Source organism: Gymnodraco acuticeps, unplaced genomic scaffold, assembly GCF_902827175.1.
Source record: "Gymnodraco acuticeps unplaced genomic scaffold, fGymAcu1.1, whole genome shotgun sequence".
NCBI classification, from domain to species: domain Eukaryota; kingdom Metazoa; phylum Chordata; class Actinopteri; order Perciformes; family Bathydraconidae; genus Gymnodraco; species Gymnodraco acuticeps.
The window spans coordinates 111053-128109 of NW_022989949.1; the positions used below are offsets into that span (position 1 = coordinate 111053).

At 42.9% G+C, this 17057-nt stretch overlaps 1 protein-coding gene across 1 annotated transcript; it reads right to left on the reverse strand.

The window, feature by feature from the left end:
* Positions 1-11197: 11197 nt before the first annotated feature.
* Positions 11198-17057, reverse strand: LOC117542765. Its single transcript, XM_034210611.1, has 2 exons — positions 14326-17057; positions 11198-12034 (listed from the first exon to the last, which is right to left on the reverse strand). Exon 1 carries the CDS (start codon positions 16081-16083, stop codon positions 15151-15153), a length of 933 nt encoding a protein of 310 aa, XP_034066502.1. The 5' UTR covers positions 16084-17057; the 3' UTR covers positions 11198-12034; positions 14326-15150.

Here is a 17057-nt window from a genome sequence, read left to right on the forward strand (position 1 = left end):
GAAAAGGCTCTGGCTCCCATTATACTTTTAGAGACTCAGGAACAACCAACAACCCTGCATTCTTGGAACGCAATGCACTAGTAGCAGGGCCGCCGCTTCCGGACAGGCAAGGCAGGCAACTGCTTGGGGCCCCGGACCAGAAGGGAGTCCCCAAAGAAGGTAGATTAAGAAGGTCCAGCAACAACAACATGAAACACCCTTTAATTTACTGCAACGACATGTCGGGAAACCCCCTCAACGCTGTGCGTGGTTTGAGGGGCACCCAGTGAATGTTTGCCTAGGGCCCACAGACTCTAGAATCGGCACTGCCTGTCACGATCTGTCTGTGTTGTGTCTAGATCTGTCTTTGGTTTCCTGTCTGTGTGTTCCCTCCTACCTGATTTCTTGATTGTGTTCACCTTGTGAACACCTGTGTTTTCTCTTCCCTCCTCACCTGTCTCTTGTTTCTTTGATTAGTCCTGTGTGCATTTAGGTTCGTTTTTTCCTGTTAGTCTTTGTGAGATCCTTGTTTGTCTTTGACTGTGTTCACGGGGAAGAGTTCTGTTTGTTACTGTTTAACCTTGAAATAAAAAGGTATTTTCTGTGAAATCTGCATTTGGGTCCTGCCTGCTTCGCTCTACCCTGACAGAAGGATCTCACCAAAGATGGACCTAGCAGTATTTTTTTGAGGATGAGGTTGGCAAATTATCCTGCAAACTTTTATGTTTTCTTGGAGAGTGGATGAGGGCTCATGGTAAAGAGGCTCAGGAGGCTGCTCTTTCAAGAGCACGCCGGGAAGTTGCAGATAAGCCCTGGTAAAGGAGCTCACTGCCTGAATTTTTAAGGGACTTTGTGACTCCTCCCGATAAACTGCACGCCTGCTTTAAACCTCGAGACCCAGCTGCCATGGTTCTTATCCAGTACCGGCCCCAGCAGCTATGGTTCTGGCTCACGTTCCGGCTCTCCGGCCCACTCCAGCTCTCCGTGTGCCGTTGGGGGTCCCGCCGTCACCTGTTTCGCAGGGGGTCCTGCCAACTCCTTGTCCTGTTTCGTTGGGGGTTCCGCTGAGGGTCCTGCCAATTCCGTGTCCTGTCCTGTTGGGGGTCCCGCCAACTACTGTTCGTCGGGGGTCCTGCCAACCCCATGTCCTGGTCCGTTGGGGGTTCCGCTGGGGGTTCCGCTGGGGGTTCCGCTGGGGGTTCCGCTGGGGGTCCTTCCAACTCTGTGTCCTGTTCTGTTGGGGGTCACCTGTCTCGCCGGGGGTCCTGCCAACTCCTTGTCCTGTTTCGTTGGGGGTTCTGCTGGGAGTCCTGCCAACTCCGTGCCCTGACCTGTTGGGGGTCCCGCCGACACCTGTCCTGCCGGGGGTCCCGCTAACACCTGTTCCATTGGAGGTCCAGCCAGCTCCGAATCCTGTTCAGTCAGAGGTCCCGCTGCCACCAGATCCTAACCCTTCGCCCTTGAGCCCGGCCCCCTGACTTTCCCAGCCGATGCCTTCACCCTCGAGCCCGGCCCCCTGACTTTCCCAGCCGCTGCCTTCTCCCTCGAGTCCGGCCCCCTAATGTACGCCGACGAGGCCCACACGAGTGCCCCTTTTTGGCCTCTACCTTGCCCCCGGGCCGTCCACCCGAGTCCCCCTTCTCGGCTTCTGCTTTGCCCCCGGGCTGTCCGCCCGCCAGAACCACCTACTCATCATAGAAATAAAAAGGTTAAAAGAATAGATACATTTCATAATACAGGTGGGTTTTCGTATCCAGTAGGCCAGTACAATGTGTTATTTAGGGTCTACAGGGTTAGACATGCGGATAAAAAGGAGTTCCAGACAGGTCTACATTCAGCAGGCAGTGAAACAGCTTTCTCAGGCTATTTCTCTCTAATGGTGTTAAGCAGGCTGTGTGCTGCTGATCCAAACCTATTATCTAATTGCTACTGCAGCAACACTGACTGCGCATAACACATCAATCTCTCCCTCCCTCCCTCCCTCCTCCCTCTCTCCCTCCCTTCCATATCTGCTGCGTAATTTGTTTCCTTTTCTCTGTCCATCACTCACTGCTTACTTAGACTCTCTATGCAAACAATATTGACTTTGTGCACATTATAATTTTTTCAGGTTCATATTTGTATGTAGTGTCTCTACTGGGACATTTCTCCATAATGTTCAAAAAGCTCTTTATTTGTCTCATACTGCCTGTGCTGCAGCACCTCTTTTCACCCTCTGTCTGAAACCAGAGCCCCGTCTGCTCTGATTGGTTAGTTGGCCGGCTCTATTGTGATTGGTCAACGGCTTAAAGGCGTCCCGCCCCATTATCAAATCACGTACAATGTGCTGGAGCGCTAGCCAATAGAAGCGCAAGTGTTACATAGTGATGTCACTATGTTACTGAAGTAAAGGAGGCTTATTACTTTCAATAGAGTCTCTTTAAAGGTCCCATGTCATGCTTTTCTGGTTATTACCCGTCCCCTTGTGTGTTATGAAGGTTTTTATGCATGTAAACGGTCTGCAGAGTCACAAACCCTCAAAGTACCCTGTAGCGAGTAAAACTCTAACACAGAAAATACCTGTCTATGCTGCCCCAGAACGCCTCGTTGGAGATTTCTTTTTCTTCCTGGGTACAGTGACTTGCCCATACCCAAATGGACCCATTGGTCCAAATGGACCAATCCGTGGAGCCGTTACGTTACGTCCGCGGAGCCGTTATGTTACGTCCGCGGAGCCGTTATGTTACGTTCTCAGCTGCAGCTCCGCCGATTTTTCCTCCCTGAGTCGGCGGGACGCGACGAGGCTGCGGGTGTGTGTGTGTGTGCGCGCGCTTGGGCTTGCTGTCTCGCAGACGGCCACTTGGCTCACAGGGAGGGTGGGGGCAGGAGCTCCAACAAGCCGTTTAGGACAGAGAGTGAATACACATACTATACAGAGATGCTGTATGAGAAACCAATGTGAGTTTGGAAAATTGCACAATATAAATCTATTCTAGTAGACCTCAACAATGGAATTATGATCAGTAGAAATGGCCATGCCATGGGACCTTTAAAGTGCACATAAAACGTCTTTCAGCATTCTTTGAATTTCGAATTTAAACATAGGCCTACTATTGCTGTATTCCGCATGACCCCATTTAGGATGCAGTGAGCAGTTTTTTTTTAATGGAACATAAAATAACATCTCAGTATCATATTGAAGTAACAAGAACATTTGCTGGGTGAAAAATCTGACTTACAATTTACAACAGTTGCAGAAATGCTGTTAGGGTCCTACTGTGTGATACTATTAAAAGGGAACAACACCTTAATTAAAGCCAGGTTGGGTTATGTTTGATTTTTTTTTTTTTTAAAGTGTTACAGTCAGTTAATACCTAAATACCCAAGGTGCAATCCCATGTATTACCAGCGGAAAAACTACTAAAATATACATCATTTTAAAACACATAAATAGGAGTAATTACCAATAAGAAAAAGCAACATAAATGGCATTCAAATAAATGAGTGCTCTTCACATATATTATCAGCCTTTCACTCATACAGACATTCTTAAAACCCATTCAAACCAACAGAGAAAAATGGCTCCATTCAAAGTGTTTTATAATCTCTGTATTGTAGTTCCTCAGCCATGTGGACAGGCAGCATCTGTGGCTGCGAGCGCACTGAGTGCATCTTTACAATTCACCATGGACCAATTCTCAATATGTTTGCAGCACTGCGCAATGCGGGAAGTAACATGACATGTACCGGAGCTGCTTTTCCACATTTTGTCTAACTGATGTCAGCTTTTGATTTTATTTACAATAATATAAGTATTTCAATATATAGTGAGCAACCTATTTCACTTTAAGAACCCTTGCATGCATGTCTTGGGCACATTTTTGTCATATAATAAAAAACCTTGACACTTGCTTGTACAATGATTTAATAATATAACTTTGACACTATGTTCACTGTGATAATTTACCACACACAAAGTTAGTTTCAAGTCTTGGCATGACTATTTGAATACACATTTTAATTAAATCAATTCCATATTTACAGTCTCAATTACATCACATTTAAGCTTAATTTTAAACTATACAATTGGCTAAGTGTTGTCAAGTATTTTCTCTTTTATTATTATTAACTGTTGCCTTCTTTAAGATACATTTTCTCATTGTAATACAGTGTTGGGAGGCTCCATTGAAACAAGACTACAGTGACCCTCAGTGGCTTCACACAGACAGTACACACTTACTTTGGAGATATTCTTAAATGTTAAAGATATCTGGTCCATTTTGGCGTTCATTTAACATTTGACCTTAAAAACAGCAACAACAAAAAACCCATTATATATGAATAAAACCATAAAGAGCTACTAAATGCACCTTGATTCGAGATTATTTGGTAATTTATAAAAAAGTGTTTGAACTACAACTACTAAACACCTCTAAGTCAAATACAATATATTTAAATAGTATAGGTTAAGATAAAGTACCAGCAATGGTGAGACACTAACTAAAGGCATCAATACGCCATTAAAAAAAACATCACTATAAGAATAAATACAAAAATATAATAAATAATTATTTGCATATGTAGCCCAGTTATTCCCTAGTTTAATCAGGGAAGGGCCCTGAGTTCATTAACTCAATAAATCTAATTTACAATGAGGAATACATGGACCAATACATTGTCTTATTTCTCTTAAATTATCCTGTTTATATTTTACCAATGTACCCTTTGTATTATCTTGAGTCCCTTTAAGCACCTTTGTAACTTCGCTAGTATTAGATTATGTCTACTCTACTATAACATATACACACTGAACAATTTAGCTGAGTGACCTATAAAATAAATGTATATTTAAATGTGTTGAGCACAACTTTACCTTAAACTGTTACGGTGTGCAGGAAGCAGGACCCAAATGCAGATTTCATTTTAAAACTTTAAATATTTTATATTAATTATTGGATCATAGATACTTCCATGAGTTAAGACATGGAATGATATGGTGATTCACACTCATGTACAGGTGGCGGTATGCACCTTTAAAGTTGTTTGCAATACGCCAAAAATCGAAAAAGAAGAAGAAGAAGAAGAAGAAGAAAAGAAAAGAGAAGAAGAGAAGAAGAGAAGAAGAAGAAGAAGAAGAAGAAGAAAAGAAGAAGAAGAAGAAGAGAGAAGAATAAGAAGAAAAGAATAAGAATAAGAAGAAGAGAAGAAGAAGACATTTTAGAAACGCAAGATCACATTGTCTGATCTAAAAAATGGTGCGCTTCAAAAAAGGCAAGACAAAGAAGCTTAGACCTCTGGGCAACAAGCAGGAGGTAGAGATTTCATCACCAGGGTCTTTAATTTCTCATGGTTTTAGTGAAGTTAATGGTTACAACTGAGCAGTGGTCTCAGTTACACTTACATGTTTAAAAGTAATAAGGAAAGAGGGCAATCTTAAGTGGGTTGAGGGGTAAATCTGGAGTGAAGACCGACGTGGAGTCCGGACTGAGGTGCTTCAAGCAGGTACTGTTAAAAAATAACTTTGATGAGCCCCAGAGCAGAGTCCTGCCTCGGATACCCGGCGGATAACCCGTAAAATAGTTGTGTAACGGGCAAAACATACATGTAGGCCTATATCCAGGGGTGCACATAACTGGTACGCAGGTACGCATGCGCGGCAACAATCTGAATTGCGTACGGTCACTTGTGTAACAAAGCGCATTTGCGTACCGACGTACTTGTGAAGCTTTTCCAGAAGGCGGTTAGATCACCGGACGACAGAGTCGGTCTCCGTGTGCACAGACAGGGCTGCTGTTAACGTCGGTCTGTACAACGGAATTGTGCCAAAACTACGCCAACCGGCTGCGGAGGGAGACTCCCCCCCCCTTCACTGGAGAATTGCACTAAAACAGCTGATCACAACGTTCACGCTCTGTGGTCACGAAGTACTCCACTAGCCCCTCCCCAAAATTCACAACGGGTCGGGTCGTGGGTCTTATATCAACAGGTCGGGTCGAGATTTGACTTGAAGATAATTGCGTGTAACGGTCGGTTCGCGGTAGCTACTGAGCTGCGAGGGTTCGGGTGGGTGCAGATTTGCAAAACTGGACCCATGCAGGACTCTGCCCCAGAGGCTTTTAAGTTGAAGCTTAACCCTTGTGAATCCCTTTTTAAAACCGTTACTCTGAAAACACTAACGACAAAAATGTCCGCATCTAAAAATACTGTAATAAAGATATTATAGGCTATGTTAATATTTTTGTTCCACTTTCAATTACTTACATATTTTAACCAAATTCAGTGCTGATCATAATTATCAAATGTTCATTCATTTTTATTTTTGTCGCTAGGGATTTGAAAGTCACTATTTTGATTACACATACACTTATTAAGAACATGTTTCCAAAAAAACTCACATCTTTACCAAATGTCGTGCCATATTCTTAACACAATCAGAATGCTCACAAAATTAAACAGTGGCATGGATAATACATTTCCTTAGGGAGGCATAAGGGTTAATGTGCTTATTTAATTAAATACTGCATCACAGTAGGATGTTAACAGAATTTACTGTAATTGACCCAAGGATGGCAGATTGCTTAAAGTTGCATTGTAGTCTTACGATAAGAGATACAGTAATTAAATGAGATTTTTTACTTTTGTAATGTTTGTATTTAGGAAAATATGTCAGTGAAAGAGGGAGAGATGGACAGCACAGTATCAAGAAACAGTCTTACAGCGCACCTACGGGTGAGGAAGACGAGGACACAAGTCAGGATGACAGGGAAATAAGTAACGCACAGCCACAGTCTGAGATAGACACAGAAGAGTCAGACCAACAAAGTACAGAGACAGCCACCAAAATGATAACAACAATGAACAGAAAGTGCAAAGCAGGGCCAAAAAAGTTCAAAATTGCCATGACAAGAAAACAATGGAACAAAATTAAACCTAAACATGGCAAAAAAAAACTCCGTCCCCCCTGGACTGATACATTATATCAAGAATTTTTGAAAAATAATCCATGCTGCACACTTGCTTTCAAATACCAGCATGTTAAGACAAATGATAGCCGTAAAAAGAATTCGCCATTTTTCTGTGCCTCTGCAAAATGCACATTTAATGGATGCACATTTAACGCTGTCTACAGTTTCTCAAAAAAGAACAGGCCAAAATCAACGGATAAAACAATTATTTTTAAAGTCATGCGCATTGGTGAAGTTATACACCATAAAAATCAAAGGAGATTTAGACCAGCAAAATACACAAGAAGAGGAACAATTTCCAAAGCCTTAACCAGTGGTGTCAGCAATTATTATTACACTATGTTAAGACAGACACCAGAGGAAATAATGGCTGGTAACATAAGCAGAAGCCTCACCAAAGACGTGTTAAAGAAAATATCCTCTGAAGTGAAGAAAAGTGCAAGGCTCCACGATGACATGATGCTTGAACTCATGTTGACTCAAAAAATAATCAAAGAGAGCAGCAGTCATGCATCATCAAAAGGCTATCTTCAGCACCTACAAATTGATCCGTTTGCTGTACATTTATACACAGATGCTGGAATAAAGATATTGACTGAGCACTTGAAAAAGCCAACACCTACGACTCTCTACCTTGATGCCACAGGCAGCGTGATACAGAAAATTCCTGATCAAAATAAGCGGGTCTTGTATTATGCTTTGGTTTTGCCCGGAATGGGTAAGGATAAGCCTCCCTTGCCTGTCACAGAACTGATCACCAACAGCCATTCCATTCCATCTATTTCCCATTGGCTCATGGAATTTAAAAGAAAGTTGTCTTACATAACAAAAAGAAAGATAGCACAGGTTGAGACAGATTATAGTTGGGCTCTGATAAACAGTGTGCTTCTGTCTTTTAACAGGGACAATATGTCAGTGTACCTTGACAGAGCATTTGAGATAGTGTCTGGACAAACTGAACTGATTCCTAACTTCACTGTGCTGCATCTGTGCTCTGCTCATATCATGAAGGCTGTGTCACAAGCATTTGGAAAAAAAACTGTAGACAGAGGCACACAGGAATATGCAACATTCTGTTTTGCGTACATCCTGAACTGCACAAGTATGCAGGAAGCCCTTGATGTTTTTTATCATATGTGTGTGCTTTTTGATGCAGAGGAGTACACTCATTCGGTGAAACAGCTAAATGTACCTCGACAAGTGCATTTTGCAAACTCGGGACTTGAAACTGGAGGAAAGTGGACATGTAATGGGAGAGGAGGAAAGCAAAATGGAAACAAATGCTCATAGCATTATTGGAAAGTCCCATTTTACACAAGCTTTTCAAGTCAGGCGGGACCAAGCAGAGTGTGACATTCTCTCTGACGATGCTGTTCATGTAAAAAACCACTACCTCTGTCCTGGTGTCATTGATGCACTGTTCAAAAACTACATGGGGATCTTCTCATTGTGGAGTGGTTTGTTGCTTGGGGATCTGTCGCGACATAGAAAAGGTACCTCTAAAAAAGATGGAAGTCATAAAACCAGGGATACCAACTGCCATGTTGAGCTCTGGTTTGGGTTGGTCAAACACTCCATCCTTTTAAAAAAAAAAGTACCTGAAACCAGCTGAGTTCGTCTCCAAAATGTATGCCTCAATACAAGGAAGATATATAGAGCACATTGAGCAATACAATCTGCCAATGCATATTCTGGACAAAAACTTTGGACATCCTAGCAGGCCAGATGATGACCACGAGGAACAGTGGAACAAGCGGGAAAGTTCTGCTGGTCACACCAAGTCCAAGTCCAAGTACTTCAATCCACCAAAACACTACCCAACCCCAAGAGCCCACCTGCCACAAAGGTGAAGAAAAGAAAAGTGGACCAACAGGAAAAAGACGCACAGGGAAATGTGAGTTTCTCTGACCCCCTAATCCCACCAGGAGCGTCTGCGCTGCGTTGCGCTGCGGCTGCGGCGTTTTTAGCGATCGCGGCCACTCTAGTCAATGGGTGCTATTCCACCAGACCCGCTGCGCCGCGCTGTGCCGCGCCGCGGCTCGAAGCGTCCCAGAAGCTCCTCGCCGCAAGGAATTTCTAAAATATAGGATGAATCCTATTTTTGACGCGGCGCAGCGACAACTGCGAGGCTGCACACACGACGCTCTGCTTCCGCAACGTTTTGAAACGCGCCTGGTGGGTTATGACGCAGGAGGAGGTCGCAGCTAACTAGCAAAAACGATCTTTAAAACTTAATATGTTCTGCACAAACTACATATCAGCTGAAAGCTGATACTCCACAGATTATTTTTATATAAGTATCATCACTGTAGGACACAAACTCACTGAGCGAGCAGCCAGAACAGAGCAAGAAAACAACAACAGTGTTCTAAAGCATAACAATAATTATGTCTTACCGTTGCTGTTTTGTGATCAAAAGTCGTGTTCAAGGGAATAAAAACGCTGCTCAAGGTTAATCCAATGTCTCTTAGTCACTTTAGAATTGTTCCTGATAATCCATCATTACATTCATGGCCGCAGAGTAGGTATAACGTTTTGCAGTCCGGGGTTTAGGCTTTCTCACGTGCTGTTTACGCAAGCCTCTCTCTCCTTGACGTAAGTGTAAAGCGGGATTTACTAACTCCCCCTCGATTCTATTGGCTCCAAAGTTTCAAAAAAGGTGTCAATCACCCAAATCGACCAATGGGTTCCAGAGATAGGATCCTGCGTAGTATGAATAATGCCAGCAGCGGCTGCTTTACGCACAGACGGAGCAGAAGCAGCCGCACAACCGCTCCAGCACAGCAGCAACGAACACAGCGAAGCGACAACACAGCGAACAGAGAACACAGAGAACACAGCGAACAGAGACAACAGCAGGCAACCCTGATTATGAACTTCAGGAAAGGTATGTACTCTCTCTGTTTGTATCTATTAGTTGTGTATTTTGTGTAATCTATAGTTATTCCACACTCGCAAAATACAAAATGGACGCCGCTTTGTTGTTGTAGCGTTATCGTTCCGTGAGAAACTAAAACAATGGCAACATCATGTTGGTGAACTTATAAATAGATTAATTGTATTTCGTGACTATAACACGGCAGTATATAAATAAAGCTGTATTGTATATCAACCCAGTATATATATATATATATACACTGTTATTCCACACACGCCAAATGGATGCTGTTTTGTAGTTCTACAGATATTGACTAATAGCAGTTTATAAATAAAGCTGTATTGTATATCAGTCTATATATATATATATATATATATATATATATATGTGTAGGCTATACGGTTATTTCACACACGCTATAGTATATATATATATATATGAAATAACAGTATACACACATATATATATATATATGTATACTGTTATTTCACACACGCTAAATGGAGGAATTATTTCTGATTTGAGTTACATTTTTTTTAAAATAAGCCAGTGAAGTAATCAAAGTAATTGTTTTTTCCACATTTGTTTTCACAGTGATGAAGACGAGTATCAAATGGCTTCTGGATCACAGCCATCAACATCTGCCTCATCCGAGCTACGACGTGCATCAGATCAGCATAAAGTTGCCCCAGAGCCATCAACATCCAAGCTACGCCGCCGGACGTCTGCACCAGTACTAACTCAGCCTCCCTCTGCATCTTCTGGTTCAGTGGACAGACTGTCAGGAGGAAAGTGAAACGGGCTGGTGTGTGGAAGACTAAGGTTGTTACCGTTCCTGACGCTGTGGTGGACTACAACAGAAGCATGGGCTGCGTGGATGTGTCCGATGCTTTGATTGGGTACTACAGCGTTCACCACAAAACCATGAAATGGTACAAGACCTTTTTTTTTTACCATTTTCTGGACATTGCAGTGGTGCAGCTAATACACACACGTGGATTACTCTGGGACAAACTTGGAGTAGAAAGGTAATCAGTTCCTTGCAGACTGCGTGTAGAAAAGAATCCATATGAAGACTGTCGAGTTGATAATCTTGAGACACTAACTACATACTAATTTGCTATAAACTGTCAACTGTTATTCACTCTCTGTGCCGCGACTTTGTCAGTCAAGCCACCACTCCGACGCACACTCTGTCTCTTCCCTTCACTTCCTGCCAACTTCAACCCTTGACTTTCAAAATAAAACACAATATTTATAATTATACCTTTTAGTCTTTTAAACATATGTATTACACTTTCCCTTTTTAAACCGTTGTGAAATATCTTTTAATCGTTATCTTTGCATGAACTAGATATTTTAACAACACTTATAACTAAATGTGGGGTATCTATATTACTTTGTAAGAGTAAACCCCAGCTCGGTTCAAATATACCAGAACCCAGTGAACAAAGATAACAGGACTCATGTTTCCAGTTTACTTGCTGCAAGGAGAATCAGCGAGTGACATGTCATGTCAACTCCTTAACCAACTCTCAGCTAGGAGAATCGGCCCTCAGCTAGGAGAACCAACTCTCAGCTAGGAGAACCAACTCTCAGTGCAGTCTTTTTATTTCAACAAACAGTAACATGAGACAATCATGTGGTCTTGACCAACGCCTTATTTGTTAGTGTGGATCTTGTGACTGTCAGTCATGTGAATCTGTGTGTGTGTGTATGTGTGCCATTTTAAACAGACTCTTCTTTGTTCCTCCATTAACACTCCTTGTAACACAGCAATGAGAATACATTATGAAAACACAGTTTATGAAAACACTTTTATCCTTCAATAAACTCTAACATTCCCTCCTGTTTTTCATAATTACTAGCTGGTTACAGTGTCTTTATAGTCATTAGCGTCAGACCCAGCAGGGTCACTACACACAACACCTTTCCCAACATAGTCTATTTGTGATAGTGGTTCTGTTGTTTTCTTCACCGGGGTTGAGACCAGTATTTCCTAATGAAACACCGCCCTTTGTAGCCGGACTTCCACCACTTATCTGTCGTTAAGTTGGAGAGGTATTATCTTTTTGCAGTGGCTCTGATGTATCCACGTAGTTCTTTCGGCGATTTTTAGTGCAGTCGGTGTTGTCAGCAGTACCGTGTAGGGACCGTCCCACCGTGGACAGTGCCAATGCTTCCTCTTAATCACCTTCACGAGGACCTGGTCACCAGTCTGCACTCGAGTATCCTGTAAGGGAGTAGAAATGTCTGGCAGGTTATTTGTTCGAGCTATCTCATTACTTCTGAAGAGTCTGCTCATCCATTCAGCTAATGTAGTCTCTGCCTCAGCATCATCCTCCTCTCTCACCTCGTCTGTGATTGGTAGTCTGAATTGCCTTCCTGTTATGATCTCAAAGGGAGACAACCCTTTTGCCGTGGGTGTGATTCTCATGCATGTTTCTACTTTCCTCTCTGTGGTCGCTCATTGCCTTGAGCCTTGTGTCTGCAACATACTACACAGGCTCTACAAAAGTTTTTAGAAAATGTAATATAGTTGTATGTATGGAAGTGTTCATTTATTATTGTCACCATCCCCTCCTGTTGAGACATGGCACGGCCCATGACTCAAATGAGCTGCTGTTTAATAGAGACTAACAGGGAGTACTATCTTGTTGTTTATTCTGAATACTTCAGAAAGGTCAATGTGATGTGTGTGGACGTCCTCTTCTTCCTTTTCTACGTCTAGTCAGTTGTCATAACTATGTAGGTTATGTGAAGAGGGGGGGCCATGTCTTTCGTCTTTGTACTGTCCCTTTTGTCCCCCTTCTTTGTTCTGTGGTCTCTGTTCCTCACAGTCTCTCGCCATGTGCCCCTCCTTTCCGCACCTGTAGCAGAGAAATTTGCCTTCTGCGTTTCTGCCTCCTCCTCTGCCTCTGCCTGTTCCTCTATCATTCCCTCGTCCTCTGTTAAACCCGCCTCTCCCCTGTACTGGTCCCACAAAGAACATCTGATTTTCTTCCCCATCTTCTCCTATGAAGAAAGTTGATGCTGACGCTTTCTTATGTATTTTTTTCTTTGATCTGGGTTGCTGCATGTTGTCCTTATATCTAGTAGATATATTTTTACTTCATGTTTTACTCACAAAACAATATAACATTCTTCAGACTAGTAGTTAACTTTATATAAGTTGTACTCTCTCTGAACTCTTCAAAACATCTACTTCTCCTGTCTCTCTCTCTCTGTGCCCTGCAGCTGCTCCTGCACAAGCTTCTCTCATCAATCACCTCTCTGTGTTTAGCCAACAGTGTGCTTTTAGCCTCGTGCAGCACCTCTGTCATGTTTAAACATGAACAGATCCCTCCTGTTTACTTACTCTTTCTTCATAAACACAATTAATGTCTACTAATGATATTACAAAAACGACCTAATGACAAATACCACAAAATTCACAATGCAATGCAATAGTAACAATCAGTTCTCAAAACTTCTCATGAAAACCACAATGTGACGTAACTGCATCCCACAAAAACTATGCTAAAAACGACAAATTATAGTTTCTTATTTATTTAAATATCTACGACACATTGATCTATTAATTTTCAATGTTATTCACTCCAACTTCAGACCAGTCGTTGATTATTCACTCCTTGTTTTAAATTCAACGCTCAGCAGCCATTTTTGAGGCATTTTGAGAAGAAGCACAAGCAGTCATACTGCTGCTTCAGCAATTAGAGGAAAGCTGTGAAGAAAAAAGGGGGGCTTTCTTTTTATTCTTTGTTCCTGCGCTTTGTGTTCTTCCACTATCGCTCTCTCTTTCTCGCGGCGTACAGCGTCAACTGACCCTGAACGCCCTGTCTCCTCGTCTGCTTTCACTGAAACAGCCGCTGCTATCATACCTTCTTCTGCTTCACCTGTCCTTTTATGGGCTTGTTCAGCCCATAAAGCTGCAACTCGCAGTTGAGCTTCTAACTTCTTTCTTTTCTTGCCTTGTGTTGTTCCAGCTGTTGCTGCTCTCAATTTGTCGCTTAATTCTCTTACTGCTGTTTTCTCCAACTTTCCTCGGAAGCCGTACAGTTTATACCATTTGCTACAATAACTGGTGCTGCCATGACTATATATTTCCATATATCTCATGTCCCCTGTAGCGGCAGGCTTACTCCCATTGGACCCCATGATTCTAGCTTGGTGTTCCTACTGGACAACGTGCCGGTCAGAACCTAATTCCTAATTCACCACTACGTGTACTTCAACAGACCACAGAGTTTTTGTTATCACCGTTAGGTTTCCACTCTGTGCGCTGATTCCACTTGGTGACACTTTTACACACTGCTTTCACTCAATCACTCATAAGTGTACCCAAAGGCACGTCGATCCTCCTCCTAGGCGGAGTAGCCTTTCTCTATCAACGTTTTATCAACCTCCTTAACGGCGGAGTAGCCTTTCTCTATCAACGTTTTATCAACCTCCTTAACGGCGGAGAAACCTTTCTCAACCTCCTTAAATGGCGGAGAAACCATGTATATCAACTTTTTATCTTACCCGTTATCTGTGGTCACTGGTCCGGTTGGATTCCGTCAATCGTGCCGAGGATGAGGGAGGTTGGACATATAAGCACCGGCCCGGCCACGAATTCTGCGTCCCGGGTCTTTCTCGGGGTCGGCTGATGATCCCGGCTGTCGACAGACTTGCGGCGTGTCTTTTCCCTCCTCCTTCCCGTCACGATGTGTTGGAATCCGGCTCCGAAGGACCAATTAATGTAGGGTATTTCTATATTACTTTGTAAGAGTAAACCCCAGCTCGGTTCAAATATACCAGAACCCAGTGAACAAAGATAACAGGACTCATGTTTCCAGTTTACTTGCTGCAAGGAGAATCAGCGAGTGACATGTCATGTCAACTCCTTAACCAACTCTCAGCTAGGAGAATCGGCCCTCAGCTAGGAGAACCAACTCTCAGCTAGGAGAACCAACTCTCAGTGCAGTCTTTTTATTTCAACAACCAGTAACATGAGACAATCATGTGGTCTTGACCAACGCCTTATTTGTTAGTGTGGATCTTGTGACTGTCAGTCATGTGAATCTGTGTGTGTGTGTATGTGTGCCATTTTAAACAGACTCTTCTTTGTTCCTCCATTAACACTCCTTGTAACACAGCAATGAGAATACATTATGAAAACACAGTTTATGAAAACACTTTTATCCTTCAATAAACTCTAACACTAAATGACATATTTATTATCTTGTTTTAATTTCACTGTAAGGGTTATTTTCAACCTGGTTACACACTCCCCCGTCTAAACGTCTGGTGTCCTCAACAGACCTAATGAACTAAACTATGTGAGTGTTTTTTTTTTACAGGCGTTCTCTAACTTTTTCCAATCTTTATTGTTACACCTCTGTGTACAATAGTAATAGGTTCATCTCTTGCTTTTCCTGGTTTATCATAGGTAAGTCTTACCGCTGGCTTCAATAATCTTTTTGGCCTAGTTTGCCTTGGAGTCACAACTATGTTTGGACGGCTTGACTGTTGTCTGTCATCTTCTTCACTTGAATCACTTGACTGCGGGCCTGAATCAGTCTCAGGGGCAGTATCCGGATCTTGGTCTTCCAGAGGAGAATTCTCTGTCTCTGGGCAGCTGTCTTTCTCAGGGATGCAGACTCCTGGCTGCTCTGCCCGGTCCGTATTGTTCTCTTCCTGTCTTTGAATGATCTTTTCCAGATATGTTCTGTATGGTCTGTGTGACCAGTCACACTCAAGATCAGACGACTCAGTTGACATGTCACCCTCTAATTGTATTGGGTGATCTGTTGTGGCTCTCTTATGTCTTTTATGACCATTTGCTCGAGTTGCTGGTCTGGTCGGCACATCTTCTGTGTTGTCAATAGCTGGAATCTTCACAAGGTCTCCAATCGGCAACAGATTGTCTCTGTGTAGTGTTTTCAGCTTCCCTTTCCCACTCTGAGGTTTCAGCTTATAGACAGGCAGGTTTGGCATCTTCTCTGCTACAACATAGGGAACCTCACACCAACGGTTTCCAAGCTTGTGTTTCCCTCTTAGTCCCAGATTCTTCAGCAACACTCTATCACCAGGCTCTAGGTTTTGAAACCCTAGTCTCTTGTCATAGGCTTTTTTGTTGCGCAGATGCCTTTTGTTAGAAACTTCTGTAGCCATCTGGTAAGCCTTTTGCAGTGCTTCTTTCAACTTAGTGACATAAGAAGAGTGCTGTTGTTCACCTTTTCCATCTGGGTGTGTCCCAAAGCATACATCCACTGGGAGTCGAGCTTCTCTCCCAAACATCAAGAAATATGGGGAGTATCCCGTGGCATCACATTTAGTGCCGTTTATATATACGGCGTTTATTCTCTTGATTCAGCGTGCCCAGCATTGACAACAGAGTACGATTGAATCGTTCTGGCTGGGGATCCCCCTGTGGGTGATATGGGGTTGTACGTGATTTTCGTATGCCCAACATCCTCAGCAGTTCTTTAATGAGTTTGGACTCAAAATCTCGTCCTTGATCCGAGTGGATCCGTGTAGGCAATCCATAATGCACAAAAGACTTTTCCACTAAGATCTTGGCAACGGTGTGGGCTTTTTGGTTCTTGGTAGGAAAGGCTTGAGCATATCTTGTGAAGTGGTCAGTAACAACCAACACATTACTAATTCCTGTTGAATCAGGTTCCATAGAGAGAAAGTCGATGCACACAAGCTCCATTGGCCCGGTGATGACTATTTGATGTAATGGGGCAACTCTTTGACATGGGCTTTTCCTCAACATGCACTCTCCACAGTTCCTGATATATTGCTCAACATCAGCAGCGATTTTTGGCCAGTAGAACCTACTTCTGAGAATATCAGTAGTCCTCTCTTGTCCTAAATGACCTAAGTCATCGTGCATGGACTTCAATACTACTGCCTTGAACTCAGCAGGTAGCACAAGCTGGTCAGTCTTCTCTCCTGTATGACTTCACGTACTCACACAGTGAAGAAGTCCATTTCTCATGACCAACTTTCCGACTTCTTTTTTTATTAGCATCATCTCTGGGTTAGACTGGATATCATCCGGCCATTTGCCACACTTCATGGCACTGATTGTAGTTCCTATCACATGATCTCGACCTTGAGCTGCCATCAACTCCTGCCGGGACATTTGTCCTAGTGTGTTAAGCTCTAGGCGAGTAGGAAAGGCATATATATAAAACAACATAGATTAGCTCCATGGCATAATGCTGAAACCCGCAAAATAAAGCAAAAGTCGAGACAACTTGAAA